Raw genomic sequence first — 19,991 nt, forward strand, 5'->3', positions numbered from 1 at the left:
TAAAGAGATAGATTGTAGAAAGAGAGTGACAGAGCTATAAGGAAATGGGTTATTCAGTGGACTTTATTGATTTTCAGCACATGTGGCTTTGCTCAGTCTCTAGACATTGAATACATTTCAGTATTAAACTCATTCACTACCAGCCGAGTAAAAAAAAAAAAATGGATCTTTGACGTCTTTAGCCGTCAATGGTAGGAAATGAGTTAAGCTACACACGTCAGTGCTATGCTTTTTTTCTAAGGTGGGGGTGCGCGGGGGGTAATCCAACCGCCGACACCTTAACACTATTAGACAAATGAGGAGCCATCGGGCAAAAATCGTTCTGGAGTGACCACATGAGGTTCAGACATTTCCATTGATTGGAGTCTTCAGCTGCAAATGCTCAAGCTCCACGGAATCGGAGGGCAATCGTGCAGACGAGAAAAAAATCTAAATGTTTTAATTGCCGATTACATAATTTGTAAAATTTGTCACTAGTTGATGGATATTTGGTCATACATTTAGCCAGAAAAACTTAAATGAGTCATGCAATACCATATGAATCCTCTAGAGACACCACTGAGTCGACTGGTAGAAGTCGCTACGGTTGTATGCTGCCCTTATATCGTTTGTCCTGTTTCCTCGGCGACCTCGTTGGTCATGGTTCAAAGATTGCTATGCTTTAGTTCTCGATGCGGCAAGTCTCTACATTGTTTCAGTGGTCTGGATTCTTGCTGCTTTCGGTCTCAAATAAAATGGTTCTCCTTCAGTACGTGGCCAACTGTCACAACCCGGGAAGTAAAGCTGTTGTTCGTTAGCGTTTGTCGTTCCAGCGCATACGTTTAACGTGGAGTGGTTCTCACTATACTATTTCTAATCGCAAAACTAACGTTGAGTGATTTTCAGGTTCTCACGATACTATTTCTAATCGCAAAACTGGCACACTCGGAACAAGGCAAGCAGAGCAGCGCCTGTACGGTGTAGGAAAGAGGCAATTGAGGAGCTAAAGCCACGTTTCTACGGAAACAAATACGTTTTTTTTAACTGCGGTATGCTAGCCGATATATTAGCAAGACTATATTCTCATTGAGAAAAGTTGTAAACTCTTCCAGTGGTTGTCAGAAAATAGAAAGCATCTACTATTTAAAAAAATGCAATACATCACGATGTATTTCTTGTTTACGAATAATACAGGCATGTATCATCGTGCCTCTTGTGTCATCGCGTGACACAAGAGGACAATTCTCAGTTTAGCATAGCATTTACTGGATTTCATCTGATTGTTTTATACTGGCCTGGTAGTGTATTTTTCATTCTAATATTTATTGTAACTATGACTTGACTACTGCGTTAACGTAGGTTTCAACCTACTTGAAAAAACGCTTCGGGTTCCGTCAATGCCATAGGAACAAACTCAGCGGACCCCCTGTATTATGTCACACTTTTTTGGCTCGAGGAGGCAACAACAACAATTTGGCCTACACCGTTGGCTGTAAAATGTGGTAAAACACAAACCCGGTCAGATTTTATGATTTTTCCCTAGAGCTTTTCCAACAAGGAATTTAAAAACCAATGGCAGTTCTAAAACACAAAAGGGCAGGAAGTATCGTAAACATCCCTGTCTTCTTTTGACGTACGTAATTCTGACGACTGGATTTTAGCATCGTCATTTTTTTGTTAATTACTTAAGAAATACCGTTTTTTTTTCTACTTTCTGAATTTGTCTTGGTAATGAGGTTAGCTATATACAGGCTACACTGTACAGTTACTGTCTAGAAGTCTGAAATCGAGTTGCCATTGATTTTCTTACAGTGGCTCCGTTCAAGGCCTACCTAACAGACATCTCGAGTTGATGACTTATTGACTGGTAACTCTATAAGGTGGAGCGGGGGGGAAGTAAGTAGGTGAGTGAATGACAGAGTGAGTGAGGGAAGGAATAATTAAATCAGTGAAGGAGTGGAAAAAGTAAATTGGCGAGTGTGAGGAGAGAGTTTTTATCATTTCCTGGGTGTGGAAAGGCTGCAGGTGCACAAGTGAAGGTGAAGCCAACTACATGTATGTCTAGGGTGACAGAAATATGTAGCTGTGAATGCACTTTGTTGTGCGTGTATGTGAGTCATTATATATATATATATGTTCTGTGTTGCATTTTAAACCAAGAGGCTAGCATCTGTATGCTTGTCTGTGTCCAGTGTTAGTACGGTGCATGCCATGCGTTTTAATAACGCCTTAATGTAGTAAAGGTGAGCAGCAGTAGGAAGAGCAGCAACATTAGTGAAAGGTATAAAGAAGAGTGGACAGCGAGGCTGTGGACCTCGGGACAAAAGCACTTACCAAAGGACTCTGTGGTTAAAAAGATACAAAGAGAAAAGAAACAGCATAGACATGGCATTACAATCGGTCCATTGATTTGCACACCTTGACAAACACTGGAACTCCCACCCCCAAAAAGTCAAATAGAAAAGTAGATTCTTTATCTATGACATGAAATATTATGCTCATTTATGAAAATCATTAAAATGATAGATTTTTTAAATATTTTTAATTCAAGATGTAGCTTTGCAATTATTTAAAAATGTCATTTTTTAATTTGGGAAAATAAAAGGAGTAAGGGGACTCGGAGCAAGGACTTTGGGTTGAGCCAGCTAGTTAAACAAGCAGGTAAAGAAGCATAGAGGTTTTTTTTTTTTTAATCCACAAAGAAGCAAAAAGTTGGGAGGCCAATCACAAGAGAGGGTTTTGTGTCCAGAGTTGATCCCTGGAAGTAAGTAGCAGGAAGGGACTGAGAAGACTCATTGGGGGTTTTCACACTACTGTGGCTATACAAAAAAAAAAAAAAAAAATAAACATAATGAAACAGAATTGTGAAGCCATTTTTGTTTTTGAGTTCCACAAATTGTCACTCTGATTTTCTAAGAAAAAAAAAAGGACAAAGAGAGTTATTTTATCAATTTGATTAGTCACAGCAGTGAGATTGCTTGGAAGAGGCAATTCCCTTAAAACACGCCACCATTACGTGGGTTTATATTTTGAAGTTTGTCAAAAGAAGAAATGGTTACTGACAAACTTTATAGCCACTAATAAACCGTGTCGTAATGGTGATTTGCACAGGAAGGCCTCCGAGTGTCTGGAGCAAAGCGGAGAAAGTTGGGAATTTTCACTTTAAAAATCCAAGATGAGTTTACAGGGCTTGGCAACCATCCACGGCAACTCATAGCAACAGCAGCAGCGGCAGCGGCGGCAGCGGCAGCAGAGAGGGACAGCGGAAGAACACGGCCAGAAACCACGGCAGGAAGAGTGTGAAACAGCAATCGGGGTCAGGCTCACAAAAGGCCAACAGAAAAATAAAAAGGATTGGGGACTATCAAAGCTCTTGAGGTGGAACTAAATGTGGGAATTGAAGGAAGGGATAAAAGCTAGAGGACTAAGTCATTGGTTACCTGAGCGCAGCTGCTTGATTCGCCCATTGTTATTGGATGTGTTGACTGGCAGGAAATCCTTGAACCAAGTAATTTCTGGGTCAGGGTTTCCGCTCGCCGCGCAGAGCATGGTGGCGGTCCGAGAGCGTTCTACCACTTTCAGCTGGGGACCCATATCTATGGTGGGGAACCCCGAAGGCAGCTGGTCCTCTGCAAGGATGAGAGACAAGCGTCAGAATTGAGGTGGTTGGTTTGGTTTTTTTTTTTTTTAACTGACTGATTGGTCATCAGCTCCAAAATCCATATCATGTCACATTTAATTCCCATGCTTTCTAATTTACAGAACTGGAAAGCGGTACTGTTGAAAATGCGGGAAATTTTGTTTGATTCACACGTAACTGGAGAAGTTTTTATAGCATGGTCAATAATGAAAATTTGATGTGATAACACACAAAATGAAGTATGTTGATGTTTTAGCATAATAGCATTCTTAATATTCAACGGAGCAATGTGGATGATTTCATAGCAGTTAAAATGCAAAACAGCTCTAATAGTGGACATTCAGTTGAGCTTTAAACATTCCGGATTATGCACAGATGATACTTTTCAAAGAAAAAGGAGTTTTCCCACCCTTTCTTGTGTGCTATTGTTTCAGTTATTTAAGTTCATTCTAAAAATGTCAAACTATCCCATTAACTCATTTACTGCCATTGACGACTTAGCACGTCAAATTTAACTTGGCTGGTAGTCGATGAGTTAATTATTGCATCAATTACTCCATTTGTTTGCCTTTGGATGTTTTTATTTTTTTTTATGGCGTCTTACTGTCTCCCCAGACATTTGATATCTGCGACAACTTTCCATACATCATTCATCAATGATGAAATAACTTTCCTGAGAAATCATTAGTCCTTATCATTAATCAGTGTACTAAAAAAGATTAGAGAATAGCTAAGGTTTCATTTTGAGCCAAATATCCTTTTATTCTGTAACAGTTTTTCTTCAAGGTTCCCTTTCAAAACTAAAATAAAAATTTGCGAATGATCGTAATTGTTTTAGGGTGGACATTCTGCAGTGATTTTTGACACACTACATATACCAAAAAAGTTGTTCAACAGTCCAGAAGAAGGGCGAATGAAAAATAATTATTTCTTGTGATAAAAAATGACAAAATACATTCATTTAGCTCATGTTGACATCTCGAGGAATTTTATTTATACATAGGTTGTGACCTGTGTTCTGCGCGAATAAAGTGTGGATTGACCATCATCTATCTAATATATCCCCTAGTGGGTTGCAAAAAGTAAACAGACTGATGAGTCACCCATGACCAAAAAAGACAAGGAAGGAGACGAATCTTTGATCTTCAAGATATTTTGCCTTTTGCCCACCCCCCCACCACCCTTGTTTAAAAGAAAAAAAGAAATCCAGTATCCCTCATGATCCCTTTCAACCACACCGAGCCTCATTAACGGGAAATCCTAGCACTGAACCTCGGCAAGGAGATGCTAATTTTGGTACTAACCCATCGAACCGGAGCCAGCGGGTCGCGAGACAGTAGCTTTGAAATGTGTGTGGCCTTTTAACAGCTCCGGTTTCAATCAATCATAACACCGGCAAATGGAAACATGGACATCATAAAACCAAAGCGAACAAGATGAGGTGTTGGGGTGATGGCCAGCATGTGCACGTGGGTGGGTGGGTGCGCGTTTAGAAAACAGCTGCATTGGCAAAAAAAAAAAAAAAGTGAAATTGAATAGCGAGACAAAGGAAGGAACACAAGGCCCAAAAAAGAAAGTTGGAAAGAACAGATAGTCATGAAGAGAGAGTGAGCACAAGGGAGGGAACGCGGCATAACAATCGTGATTCTCCCCGCTTTCATTATGCAAACACTTACTTCAAAGGAAGCCCCTCCTCGGCAACGATAATGCATTCTATTTCATCTACCTGGGGTGGGACACTGTGCTCAATGCTGAGGACGCATACTTAAAAAAAAAAAAAAAGCTGCTCCCTGCCACAATCATGTGTTGGTGCAGACAGCTCGAGGTGTTCAAACACACACTTGTTTGGACAAAAAAGGCTTCATTCATTTCAATGTCAACAGGTGGAACATTATGAAGGGATTTTTAAACTTTTTGACCTCACCGAAAAAGCTTGTTATGAAAATGTTCTTTTTCATAATACAGTTTTCAAGCTGCGTAATAATGATTGTCGGGACAATCAAACTTGTGATGGAAAGTACAGCGATAATTATTGGATGAGGAGGAGCTAAATCTTGTGCTCTGCTAATTGGACGACAAAGGCGGGGCACTTCCGTGATATAAGAGAATGTACGCTTTTTTTCAATGGCTTTCATACTTTTTTTTGTTCTGTATTTGTACTGGATGGATTAAAATATGAAGCAGAACTCCATCAAACACTGATACTAAAGGATAAAATATTCTAGCAAATTCCAAAAGGTGTCCTGTGGAATATCACTGCAAAGAACAGTGAACATGTTAAAAGCTCTTTAATTTCCGTTTCGGAAAGAGGGCGGCACGGTGACCGACCGGTTAGCACGTCCGCCTCACAGTTTGGAGGGGCAGGGTTCGATTCTGGCTCTGGCTTTCCTGTGTGGAGTTTGTATGTTCTCCCCAAGCCTGCGTTTCCTCCCACATCTCAAAAATATGCGTGGTAGGTTAATTTCACACTTTAAATCAGGTGTGGGCAAACTACGGCCCGAGGGCCACATGTGGCCCGTCAAACGTTTTATTCCGGCCCGCCGAACATGAAAAAAAAATAAATGACTAAACCTTGTTAATGTTTAATTTTCTAAATACTGTGGTGTGTCAAAGACAGATATTTTGTTGTAATGCTTTTGTTCACTTTGATTTAAAATGTTTTTTTTTTTCCTCCGATGAAGTGAGGTTACCAAAACACTTCATCCATCTGCTCCTGGTCCGGCCCCTTCGTCGAATTTTAGAACACAATGTGGCCCGCCAATCAAAGTTTGCCCACCCCTGCTCCTACTGCCCGAAGAGAACTGGGACACGCTCCAGCACGCCCGCGACCCTCGTGAGGAAAAGCAGCTAGGTGGCTGTTTAGACATTTTGTTGATTTATAGTCTCCGGACCACGACTTGCGAAAACCCGCTAAAAAGCAAACATTTTCTCTCTAGATGAGCATATTGTGGACTAGGAACAGTTCTTTTTTGTTTTGCTTGAGAAAATGTCCTCCATAAAGAAGAAGACATTAGTACACGCACGCTATTTGTCATCCATCATGGGGACAAGTGTAAAGCAACACCAAAGTGTTTTCAGGGAAACGCTGCTGCTCCTTGAGGTCAGCGCAGACGAGTAACCCAACGCTCCCGTGTTGATGGAGCCTCCCACTGTTTCATTTGGATGTGCTCTCACTTGACTGTTTCCACTGAGCGTAGTCCAGATAATTTCACAGCTCATAGACAAAGCCAGCCTCACAGTCATGGGAACTGCCACGCAAACTGCTGCATCTGCTTTATAGGAGATCCAAAATGAAATGTGCGCCCATTTGCTCGCTAGATTTGTCAACTGTAAATGCGAGCGAGCGCGTCTGTGGGAACAAACGCATCAGCAGGCCCGAGCGGAATATGTTCCCCTGACTGACGCAAGCGTTCATGACACACTAAACAGCATGTGGGTTGACAATAAAATAAAAGGCGTGATTATCATATCGCATCGTTTGACAACTTCATAATGTTGAATTTGTCTCGGACATTTGAGCACACCCACGGGATTTGAAAGAGTGTGCACAGACTACTGAATATACAATAGATTGTACAAAGGTCATATATTTCACTTTGTCAAGTCACAGGTGGCTAGAAGAAATAGTTTACAACCACCGTCGTTAGAAAACGTCTGTTCTATGAAACCAAGCTGGTATTTCTTTAGTTTGGACCTACCAACATTTCGCTGAATGCTGAATAAGAGTCTTCAAATATTTTCAATAGATGACTGCATCGTATTTCAGCGATGGAACATTATTATGATTGCAAACCTTGGCTGATGGATATAATAAATTGAAATATTACTTGGCATTTACATTTTTTGATCAGACTTAGAAAAACATACAAATACATGATTTTGATTTATGTTGCATTACTCCCTTTACATTTTTATATAATGACCCGGAGCTTTGCTGGCAACCAGTCTAGGGTGTACCCGGCCCAACTCACGCCTTCACTAATGAGGAGAATTGGTTTGGGAAATTGACAAATGGCAAAAGTCACAAGTTAAGAAATACATTTGAAATGGATTTGAATATCAGTAAGACCATCGTTACACGTCGGCTGGATTAATGCACTTCATTTTGGAGATCTCCTTCAAGCAACCCGTCTTTAAAACATTTCATCTTTGGCTTTCGACTCAGGATGACACTCGGCATTGTTTCCGTGTTCTATATTTTTTTTATTTCTCAACTGGTTTTATTTTATTACTTTATTGTTTGAACTGTCTTTGTTTTCAAAATTCAGATTTTTACTTGATGGACAGCACTCTGTGGTTGTTTCAAGTGCAATGATGAATGAAGTTGAGTCATATAAAAAAAAGCAAACAATACAGATTCATTCCTTTGTTGATTTTTTCATGACCTGCTTCTTAATTACATTTCTTGAAAGAAGGCTTTATTAAGGTTCAAGGTCATCCTATAGTGAGTGACTGCTCCCCACTTCATTATTATTCCAGCCTTTGTCAATCACAGCCATTGCGGAAGGCCAAGATTTCAAGTGGACTGGTTGTAATCCTCAGTAATTAAGCCGTCTGACCTCAGCATCACATCCCTCCTGTCAGACACTCCGTCGCTGGACTGAGGCGGGGACACATGACTGACACATCTGTGCTTCTTGGTGTGCGTGCGTGTGCGCGTGTATGTGAGCGCACCATCTAACTAGCGTTTTGGACTGCCAGTCTATTAGTGCCTATTAATAGTTCCCATGTGACCTCTCCCAAAACAACAACCAAAACAATTACAACTCCTCCGTCGTGACGAAAGAAACTAATCCTAACGGGAAGAAGAACGATCTTAAACCGAAGAGGAACGGACGTGTGCGCTTGTGGGCGTGTGGGCGGATGAAGATTGGAAAAGAGGTTCCCATCGAGGGAGCGCATACAGATGTGCATGCACCGGTGATCCTCCACACGCACACACACAGCATTCAATGATGGTGAACAGCACAGAAGATGCAAAGAGCCATCTGATGTGAATAATTTAGACGTTGTGTGCAAGAGCATGCAGGAGTGAGAGAAGAGAGTGAGAAGGAGTAAAGTAAGGCAAGAGCAGTTCAGATAAAAAAAAAAAATAAAACAACGATAACATGTAGTCTTTGTATGGTATTTTAGACGGACAAGAGAGAGATAAGAGGATAGAAACAATAGGCCGCTCGTCCTTTCCCCCAACAAGCGTGGACTATAAAGGCAGCCGGTGTGATTATCCACACTTGAGCGGCTTCACTCGCTAAGACACTCTTGAGCTTCCAACTACCGGTGCATAATGTTCTCCTAATGGACTCCACGAACACTAACATCACCATCTGCATTAATGGACTGGCGCTAACACTAACAAAAGCACGTAGTGCAGCGGACACAGCCTTTACACTTATTGACTTCTGAAGAGAACCCTCTTCCGAGCTTTCAGCATTGTCAGCATTCATATTTCTAATTTACAATCTATGAGTACAAGTATGGAAATGAAAAGTATAACTCATTGTACTCTGAATTCTGAGTAAGGACCAGGCAATGGATGTATGATACGTTAAAAGAAATCATTTAAATCCTGATGGGGTTGCTATGCGGAGGTATTTTGTGGTTGCGTTACATTTTGGTGAGAATTAACTTGCTGGGGAAGGAAAAAAACAAACAAATGAATTTTAGAACCTCTATGAATATGACATAATGAATACAGATTTTTAGCTGAGTGAATGCAAATTAAAACGGCATTAATAGCTTTAGCAAAGCAGTATTTATATAATGCAGGTGGGGCAAACTACGGCCCGGGGGCCACATGCGGTCCGTTAAACGTTTTTGTCCGGCCCACCGAATTTAAAAAATAGTAAATTAATAAATCTTGTTAATGTTTTATTTTCTGAATACTGTGTTTTTTCAAAGACATGTATATTGTTTTAATGCTTTTGTTCACTTTGATTTAAATGTATTTTTTTTTTCTCTGATGAGGTGTGGTTACTAAAACACTCCATCCATCTGCTCCTAGTCTGGCCCCTCTGTCTAATTTTAGAACCCAATGTGGCCCGCCAATCAAAAGGTTCGCCCACCCTTGAAATAAGGCAACTGTTGTATGAGATCATCGATGAAGTCGTGGATCTTTCTTTTCGATAGGCTCCAGCGCTCATATATATAACCTTGACGAGTAGTATAGAACATTATTCAAAGAAAATTATATAGATCGTATTACTCGTGCAGATACTGAGCTAAAAGGTCAAAAAGGTCACACAAATAAAATGTGTTTTTCCCGTAAGATTTTTGCCCCGTATTGAAGCTTTTGGATTCGGAAAACTGTGCTTGGCGAATGGATGCAAACACAGCTTGTTTGTGCGCGTGACGGCACTGACCTCGTAGCACAATGAGTCGGGTGGAGGCCGTGAGCTCTCCTGCCGAGTTGGAGGCGTGGCATTCATAAATAGCCTCATCTCTGGGGGTCCTAAGAGGTTGGATTCTCAGGACAGAGCCAGACCCGTCGTCAAATTCAATTACCTGTGTAAGACACAACATGAAGATATACTATTGATACTGAGAAAAAAATTATTTGTTCATCAAAAGCATAAGGATTTTCAAATAGTTTAAGGCTGGAGAAAAAAAATAATCACAAAAATAGTTTGACGCAAACTTCTTGACCCGAAGCTTCGACGGCACTATGTGACAGCATCCATTCCAGTCGGAATACAGTTCAATTCTAAAAGGATTCGACAGTGGAAGCGCTCATATATTGATGCCTATTTTGTATTAGGAGAATGTATCAAAGTAGTAAAGCCAATGATCACGACTCCATTTAGGGATCTAATAGTGGATGGCTCCCCTTAAACCAACTTTGAATGTTCCGAAATCTCGGATGGCGTTTTCATGCAATGTGTACGGGATGTGTAATACTTTTTGTTGGACTGTACTTGGATTAAAATGCCCTTGAATATGATTAGTACATGCAATGTGAGAGATCAGGATTTTGAATTCTCAGAAGGCTTCCGCTGACTGAAATCCAATAAATCCAAAATTCCTACAGTCACTCCCAATAGACAGGTCAGGCTGAATGATATACGGTAGGGTTATATCCCTGATTAAAAAGAAAATATCACCATGATTTAATCACAAACAAATAGACACAAAGATGGAAAATAAACTTCTTATGATGGTTCGAAAGCACCTTGACCTCTGAGTGATACTGACTGTCTGAGAGAGGCAGCTTCAGCATTCCTTCTGCGGTTGATTTGTTGGGGCAGCTAAGGTTAAAGCCTTTGGGAAACTAATAACGATGATATAAAAATCTCATATATTGAGCCGCGAGTCATAAAGCGAATGACTACAACATTTTTTTTTCACTATAACTGAACACAAGACGGAGGAGACGTACTGCCCAATTTGGCTTTAAAAAAAATAATATATATATATATATATATATATATATATATATATATATATATATATATATATAATTTAATTTATTATTTAATTTGGAGGGAAAGAAATTTTTATACATTATGAAGCTTGTCTGTGGATCATGGCATTGTGAATTTCTTTGAATCGGGTAAAAATCTTTATGAATTGCCAGTTTGCCAGATTCAGTTTGAATCAATTAAAAAATGATTTATCACACATCTCCATTTTTTTTAAACCAACCAAAATCACTTTTCTTGCGGTTTTCCATGTGAAAAAAACTGCAACCTTTTGAGAAACGTTCTTGCTGGATGCAATATGAAAGAAAAAAAATAACTGTCAATAATTCGGGCCGTGGCATCATACCTCAAATCTCTGGTTGCTGACTTTTTTGCCTTTCTTGTTCCACACAATCTTGGGCTGCGGCTCACCGGTGGCCTGGCATACGAACGACGCCACTCCGCCTTGGACTCCTATCTGATCTTCTGGGGTTCGAGTAAACCGTGGAGGAGCTGTGTGAAAAGAAACATGAAAAAGTCAAGATGAGTGTGCGTGCGCTTTTCTTATGGGCATTTTATGCGATTCGGTATGCATTACTTCACCACTATTGCGTATTTACACATAGATCCTTTAGTGGATTATTGTATTTTTAAAATGCACTCAGGCTCCAAATATACTCACATACTACTGATGCACAGCCATAATCTTTCATTTGCACATCTGCAGCACTTACATTTGAATGACGGCACTATTAAAAAGAGAGGTGAAGACCATTTAAATCAAAGCATGCAATGAGTCAGTCACATCCACCCCTTCAGATTTAAAAGATCCTATGAGTCTTGAAAAAGAAGAACTTGTGAACTGGTTATGTTTTAAGAGTCAACTGATTCCTGCAGTACGTCTATGGCGCTGAAGAAAAGCGGCGTATATACAATACATGCGGTTGGTTTTGTGTCTGCAAGTGTCTTATTTATTTTGTTGTGTTCACGTTCGGCAGCGTTCCGCCATGTTCCTTTCGCTGCCCCTGCACCACCAAAGAAGCTTAATATTTCTGTGCCATAAAGGATTTATGAAGACTTACTTCTGACATGACTACTAAAGCCCCCTCATTCTAGGGACGCCAACAATATCATAACCAGTGCCTCGGCGGGATTGTGACATCATGACATCAAAAAGATTCGGCACGTCAGTCACGGCACGTCATCGGCCGCTTGCCTAATGGCATTCCCGCCAAACCAGAAAATCCCTACTTAAGGGCTTAGTGCCAACTGCCCTGACAAAGGGAGAGGAATTGCTTTTTGCTGTTTAAAAGGAAGGAGGCAGAGTCACTAAGCTTCGCAGAGAGTGTTGGAAGCATGGGGAGGACAGAACAGGAGAATGGCTGAGATAAAGGGAAAGATTGAGCGGGGCAGATGGAGAGGCGAATCAAGGCGGAGAGCGTCTGGCTACTACAAGTGGGAAGCGAGAGGAGGGAGAGAGAAAATGGCAAATGCTCAATCACCTGGTTCAAATTCAACAATTCAAATTGCATCCATTTGTAGTTTACAAGTAGGATCGCAAAACACATTGGACCGTCATTTTCTCTCCAATAAGTGAAATACTCATGGAACGCAATGGGATTGATTTGCAGGAGGGTTCCATATTCGAAATATATCTGCAAACTTGATAGCTTACGCAAACAGATGTTGAAGGTGATCGACTAACCGTGATGCTCTCCCAAACGCGCAACATTGCATGGTTCATTTTTTCATGATGCAAATGAAATGAATTTAGCACACTCAATTTGATTTAGCAAACCTGAAACGGTTTGCACGGACTTATTTTGGGTTGTTGCATTCAAACCAGCACACAAAGTGATGCCAGTGTAACGCAGGCAAAATGAGAGGAGGTCGGGAGGACATTTTAAATGATTCAAACAAAAAATTAACGTGACATGTATTCTTTTCAGCAATGCAATTTTGAAGATTCTGAATGATCTAAGGCAGGGTGGCAAATGAAATGCTGGTGGGGGGCACAATTTTTCATCAGTGCTACTCTGGGGGCACACCAGAATATGCACTTCCTAGCCAGATATATGACATTTTTAAAATACAAAATACATGAAAATACATGCTCTTAATATGTTTAATTTTTGTTAATGCATTTTTCAATGCATGCATAAAAGAACCAAAATCATAAACCAACAACAAAAGGTTTGATGCAAACAACAAAATAACCACAAACTGTATTTTCTTTCCTGAGCAAAGGTCTCTCTTGCATAAAAATTGCCATTCAAGGATGGCACAAAAACACTGAACAAGAAACCAAGATTAAGTGCAAGAACTCGTTTTGTAAATACAGCCGACCACTGGCAGCACCTGGATATTCGAATATTCACAGATTTTTTTTATTCAATTTATTTTGGTAATTTAGATTTTATTTTATTATATTATATATTTATTTTATTATATTTTATTTTTTTAGAATTGCATAAAATGTGTCATTGAAAATGTCAGAGCAGAACTGACTGTTTCTTGGAAGCCCAAGCACAAAAAGACTATTAAATAATCATTTTGTCGCATTCCATACAAACTAATGCACTGTAGCTAACGGAATACAGACTTTTTTAGTGCGGTTGCTGGAATACACGTGCATATTTCAGCAATACAAATGCTTTTTTCCAGGACAATATTCTCAATCATTTGTCTGTCATTATACAAGCACCATTAAGACATCAAGCTGGGCTTAAGGAAACTGACAAATCCGTCTCGAATTCAAAATTTACTGACTCTTCTGAAACGATACAACAGATTGACTCGGTGTGGGGAAAACAATAATAATGGTTAGCAGCAGCCCCGAGCATCCTGCGCGCAAACTGCGCATTAATTTTCCGGGATGCACGAGCTAGAGAGAGCAAATGTGCACGCTCCCATCTGAGAGGTAGCGAACGAGGAAGAAGAGAAAGGATGAGGAGCGGTAGAGTCGCCCTCTTAATCCTCGTGCTAATCTCTCCCCGACAAAACAAGTGAAAAGTGCAAAGCCAGTCGAGGCACACTAAAAGGAACGGCGCATCTTTCAATGTATTTTCTATTTGACCCCCCACATCGCCCCCCCTCCCCCCTCCCTCATTGAAATACTCCAGCTCACATTTGATTGTTTGAATTCCCCCTCAAAGGTTGCTTTTCGAAGAGTGTACATCCGATTCTTCGTCACCCTATCATGTCTTCCCCTGCTCTGCAGCTGCTACCTCTTTCATCCTCCTCCTCGTTACTCTTTCTTCATCTCCTCCCTCCATCTCTGGGGTGTTATGTAAGTCCTCCTGTCACACTGACTGACTTAATGAGGGGAGGGGGAGTGTAACCGTATGCTCTTGTCTCAATTCTCCCTTCCACTTTTACTTCCCTCCAACCCACTATTTGTTTTCTATCTTCTTCATTTCCCTTCAGTTCCCATCTTTTTTTTCTCCCATTCAGTAGCGATCATGTCTCATGTCAAGTGATGGAATTTACAGCGTATGCGGAAGGGCAGCAGCTTTAATATTTCAGCGATGTCAAATGAGTAGTTGGCCTGACAAACAAAAACTTGAAAGAGGAAGTTGAAGGTTTCATAGTGAGAATCTATCTCCTCAGTTTGACCCAAGATGGAAATGAGGGGGAAATTACTGAGTGGTACCGCAGCGAGAGATTTAGATGGAATTAGACGGTGCCAATCTTCTCCTCTTCGGGTGTGTGCGTGTGTGTGCACATGGGTGGATTTTTGTGTGTGCTCAATGGGCGGCTGGAGGGAGGATGGCCTACATAAAGGTCGGCATATAACGGGATCTGATCTACACAGCAGATGGCGGGGATTACAGAGTCAGTTCCCTGCACTGGACAACTTTTTTAAGTAAAGATGTGTGATAAACCTTGATCTCAAGGTAGAAAATTGTCAATTGCTATTATTACTGAGTTGAAGGCTAAATTCAAGTACCGTAATTTACTGAGAAAAAAAATCTTCCAAAACTGAGGAGGTGTTTTATAAATTTATGGAAAAAAAACTTCAGCTTCATTTCAAATATCACGATATGGTAACGATATGGGTTTGGTGAAAACAATTATTATTATTATTATTTTTTTTAAAGCGCATGGGTTCAGTGACAACTAATTTAATTATTTATTTATTTATTTATTTTTTTAAAGAAAGCGCAAAATAGCAATCCAAATGATGTGGAAAGGGATTCAACTCATTGAGTGCCATTGACGGCTAAATACGTCAAAGATCCATTTTTTTAACTCGGCTGGTAGTGAATGAGTTAATAGACTTATGATGGAAAGGAACAGGAGTATGCCGCTTGAAGAAGTACTGAACTACACTAGCCACAAGCTCTGACCAATGACAGATTTGAAGTGAAAATTCAAGGCTGCATGTTTGAGCTATTCAGTCAGTCGGTCCCATTGAAAGAGAGCGCTTCCTTGTCAGCACTCAATAATGGGAAGAGTCAAGTGCTCTTTCCTATTTTTCTATCCTAACAATCATTCACTGCTTGCTTTGCATCGACATTATTTGCATTATTTAAGTATCACATTAAACTGCAGCTAGGTTGAAGGACACTTGAAGAGGCATCGTTTTTCCAAGTGTCTTTTGTATGTGGACTGAATATATTCAGATGATTCAAGAAATCACCTACTCATCCTTGTAGCTTTACAATTTAATTAAATTTTTTTTTTTTAAGTACAAGTATTGACTCTATCTCGTTTCTTGTGAGGATACGCAGATTGGATAATGGATGTATAGCTTCTTGGATTGGTTTACCAATCCAAGTGAACGTCAGCGGAGGATAGATGGATGAATGTCGGTTGCTTGACAACGAGGAGGCTTAACCTATCAGGGATGGAAATAATTCATGTTACTATTTGTTTTATTTAAAGGCTGGGGAACATTTCGCACTAGCCGGTGTAAGTAATATATTACATTGATTACATCAAGGCATGGATAGCAAGGTTAATATCAATTAATATGATAATATATTCATATCAATATCAGCAGAAGTTGAACGCAGAAGGGAACAGGACTTATATTTAACTTTTAATCTAATACTGAGGCCTCAATTGCTAGATGCAAAAAGTAAATCAAATATAAATCTCTGGTGGGAGTATAACTTGCTCATTGCTTACAATTGATAATCTGCAATTGAGGATATATTTTTAGTTGCTGTTTCTTACTAAGTAGCTCTCAAAGGTCAGCTACTGCATTAAAGCTGAGTACTATTTGGTGCGGTTGTTCCTTCCTTATAGCTATTTTTCTTTTCTTTTAATTCAGTAAACTGTGACAAATATAATATTTGGATAAACTCTCCGCGAGATAACCTGCACACTGCACAGGGACGATAAAGATTCCACAGTGTGAGGCTTCCAAAAAAAAAACAAAAAAAAAAAAAACAAGAACAAGATTAATTTAAGCTAAGGGCAATGTGTACAAAGATACTGTAGCTGAAAAAAAAAACACTTGGTTAACCCAAAGGGCATGTCTTGTGATTTGCAGATGGTAACACAAAACCTGCGGGGCACAAACTTGGATATATTTAAAAAATAAAAAATAAAAAAAATAAGAATAAGGATAGAAATGAAGAGAAAAGTGACTGAAAATAAGAGGATCAGCGGAAATATTGCAACTATAGGTAGTTTATACTCCTCATCCTTTCATGGTTTTAGTTGTGGTCGTCGAACCATGGACCCTTATATGGTTCTGTGGGGGTCATTTCTCCTGGCGACCTCCCTGGTGAGGTTTTCCAGGCAAGTTCACCCAGCAAAAAAATGGACAAGTCATGGGGACTATTTGTTGCGGCTGGCTTGGCACCCCAGTGTCCTCTCTGAGCAACTAGAGGACGTGGCAAGGCTACCCTTAAGGTAACCCTTATTCGGCTGCTGCGCCCTCGACCCCGACGTGGATAAGAAGAGGAACACGGATCAACTGGCAAAAGTCAGAAACCTCATCGCTACCGAAGGCCTGCCAATCAATTAAAAAAAAAACTGTATTTGCATCTTAAGGAACAGTCTGCTAAACGTTGCAATTCAATAACTAACCAAACCGTGTGGTTTGTTGTTGAAGGCACTTTGCAAATCTGACTCAAAAAGGTTAGAAAGCAGAGAGTACTATCCGGACAAATCAGACCAATGGCCTCTGCAGCATAAAATCGACCCAAGATGCCTGATCCGGTTTGTAACAAAGCAACAAATTGAACATTAGATCCTTCCTCTTTAGAGAATATAGTCAAGTATTTCATTTTCTTTCGTGAGAAGAAGGAGCTGCGGGAGACAAACAATTGTAGTTGCTAATCCAGAGTGCGTGTTGGTTGCTGCTCACAGGTGGAATACTGGATCATGCCTCAGAGGAAGAGGGAGATAATTGGTTATTGAACTTCCTGATCAGGTCGATATCAGGCACATCTTCACGTTTGGACAAGAGCCTTGTTGTTTCCCCTTTAAGTGGAATTTAAATAGCATTTGGGACTTGTTATGCCTCTATGCTGGATGTTTTGATTCCATCTGAAAAGGCTGCTTTAGATGCAAGTGCAACTTGCCAAGCATCTGTGCCCGCACCCCATGTTTGGACGTGTGTGTTCTCGTCGATCGTTAAGCATGTAATGAGTCATTTACAAGCCTTGCCAGGGAAGATCCCGCTGCACTGTGCTGCATGCGGTGGTGGGCGGTTAGCGGATGACTCCGCGAATGAGAAGTGAGTCAGGCTTGTCAGACAAGTTGAGGAACGAGGCCAAACGTGGAGCTCGAGCCATGGCCATGATAGTGGGCCTCAAGAGTGGGCGGGAGGCTAGCCAGAAGCATAACATATTAACATCACGCCGACACATTAAGAGCAAATTATCAGCTGCTCGCGTTCGTCCTAGAAATGAAATTGGATGGCTGGAGCCATTAAACACGGAGAGACAACTATTATCCCCCAGCAGTGCTCAAATGCACTTAAAAACATTTGCCCAAACAGGCTGTTTAGGCTGTGAAAATGAATTTATATACTAGTAACTGCTGGGAAAATTGCTATCATTTTTTTATACACTTTGAAATTAAAGATATTATTGGACAGTGAATCTCAGCTGTGTCTCAAACCAACACAGAAACCTTATTTTAAAGACGATTAGTTTCAAATCTATGTGTACTTGCTTGTTTGTACAACTTCCAGTTGATGTAACAATAATCACTTTAACAATGCTATAAATAACACAATCCTGTTATTGCTGGTAGTAATGTACATCCAATTAGCATGCCACTTACCCGCTGTCACTGCCCCTGGGTCTGGCTAGTGCCGAATTAATCAGGGTTAATTTGTTACAAACACAAGGGGAGAAATTAATCAAATGGGGTTTTCTTTTCCACTACACAGGTCATTAGAAACACACAGGCCGGCCTGCCGGGTACCCAACTTTATTGGGTCACTACTGGCTTCCCATAAAGAAGAACAGAGGAGTCTGTGGTCAGAGCGCATTACTCACACAAGGCCGCCCGGCAAAGCTAAGCTAACGCTAAACAACGCTCCTCACAGAATGGCGCACCTGCTAAGATAACCGTAAGCTAGCATCAGTCAGTTCCTGTTACTCATGGCTGGACGCACACCTATGCTAGCTTCTAGCAGACACAGCAACTTTGCTGAAAACTGTTTTAAATATTTATGTTCGAGTTCTCAACATGGACTGCTCTTGTCTCTGCGCAGTCTGACAGCTTTACCCTGCTGATAATAAAATGCTATCTGAGTTCAGAAATTCTCTGTGATGCGATTTCATGACTGCAGAGTTTATTTTCTATTCTGAATACTGCAATAAAAGGCTACTTTATTAGGGTGACTTTTATGCAATTAAGGACCTAAACAATCTACTGCTATTGAATACAGGAGACATTAATGATATTAATGGCAATGTTCGGAATTGAATTTTTTTTTTTTTTTTGCTTGTTGACCATTCTTTTGTAGTATTTTGGATTTCTCTCCATCCATCCATCAACCAAGACCCTTATTCTCACGAGGGCGACACATGAGAGCTAAAATATTAGATACTTCTCAGTGTGACTCAGTTTATGTGTCTTATCCACGCTTAATATTTTAAGTGCAAATTCCATTAATTTGCTTTTCACTGGAAATGAGGTTGTCACGCATAAAAAATCATTTAGATGATGAATAAAATTATTTTCTTGATATCCGATATGACTGAAAGAATTTTTTGAATGATTATGTAATGCCATTGTCACGCTGTAAAACATTTGATAAATGTAATTAACGCACTTTAATGAAGATAAAAACTTTTGTCCATTGTGTTACAAATATAAGTGAAACAAAGAGCAAAAAATATTAAAAAGGGGATCCACGAAGTGAAACAAAACACACCATCGCTTAGTGATTAGCATTGTTAGTTAAAACAAGATTTTTACATGATATCTTTTGTTTGTATCACAACTACCGCTCGTATTTGTGTGACCTAAATGATGAATACACATCAATCACTGAAACACGGCTCAAACACGGGCATGTGTTTCACACTCTTCATCAAATCCATGAGGGCAGGACCCTGTGAGCTGCGTGACCCTGATCGTCTTCATCTATCAGCCGAGAGGACGCTTGCACGTAACAAGATACTTATTGCAATCTAATCCCTTGTCCACTGAAACAACTACACGTGTTCATGTATGGAGTACTCCAAACATACTCACAGGAACTCAATCCTATGTCATTAAACACGACAACATGCACAAAAGAGAGTATTGTGTCATTTAAAGTTAGAATTTCTTTTGGTGTGTGACCATTGTCATAGACGTCATTACAGGAGCCCATATAGAGAGCAAATCTCTTGAAACTTGAGCTCAGTGATCATGAAATATATTTACTTTTGCCTTTCGGAGTTGTGATGGCAAAGAGGAAAAATAAGAAGAAGGCAGATATACCAGCTGCGATCAACACCTCTGAGAAACCTCCTGGATATTTCGTCTGGAACATTATGATTTTGTGAGGAACATTTGCG

General features: G+C 40.2%; 1 protein-coding gene across 12 annotated transcripts in view; it reads right to left on the reverse strand.

Moving 5' to 3' along the window:
* Positions 1-19,991, reverse strand: part of LOC148332303 (receptor-type tyrosine-protein phosphatase delta-like) — a 160,746-nt gene that overhangs the window by 41,512 nt on the left and 99,243 nt on the right. For 7 of the 12 annotated variants that reach the window (XM_088303218.1, XM_088303217.1, XM_088303215.1 and 4 more), the window contains 4 exons: positions 11,381-11,526; positions 9,979-10,120; positions 3,420-3,608; positions 2,314-2,322 (listed from right to left, as the gene is read on the reverse strand). In XM_088303218.1, coding sequence (XP_088159344.1) covers positions 2,314-2,322; positions 3,420-3,608; positions 9,979-10,120; positions 11,381-11,526 — 486 coding nt within the window. The remainder of the gene's footprint in view (positions 1-2,313; positions 2,323-3,419; positions 3,609-9,978; positions 10,121-11,380; positions 11,527-19,991) is intronic. The other 5 variants (XM_088303216.1, XM_088303213.1, XM_088303220.1 and 2 more) reach the window with 1 other exon arrangement.

This window comes from Idiotropiscis lumnitzeri, chromosome 8 (genome assembly GCF_059441095.1).
Source record: "Idiotropiscis lumnitzeri isolate Australia: NSW breed Sydney's pygmy pipehorse chromosome 8, RoL_Ilum_1.0, whole genome shotgun sequence".
Classification (NCBI taxonomy): Eukaryota; Metazoa; Chordata; class Actinopteri; order Syngnathiformes; family Syngnathidae; genus Idiotropiscis; species Idiotropiscis lumnitzeri.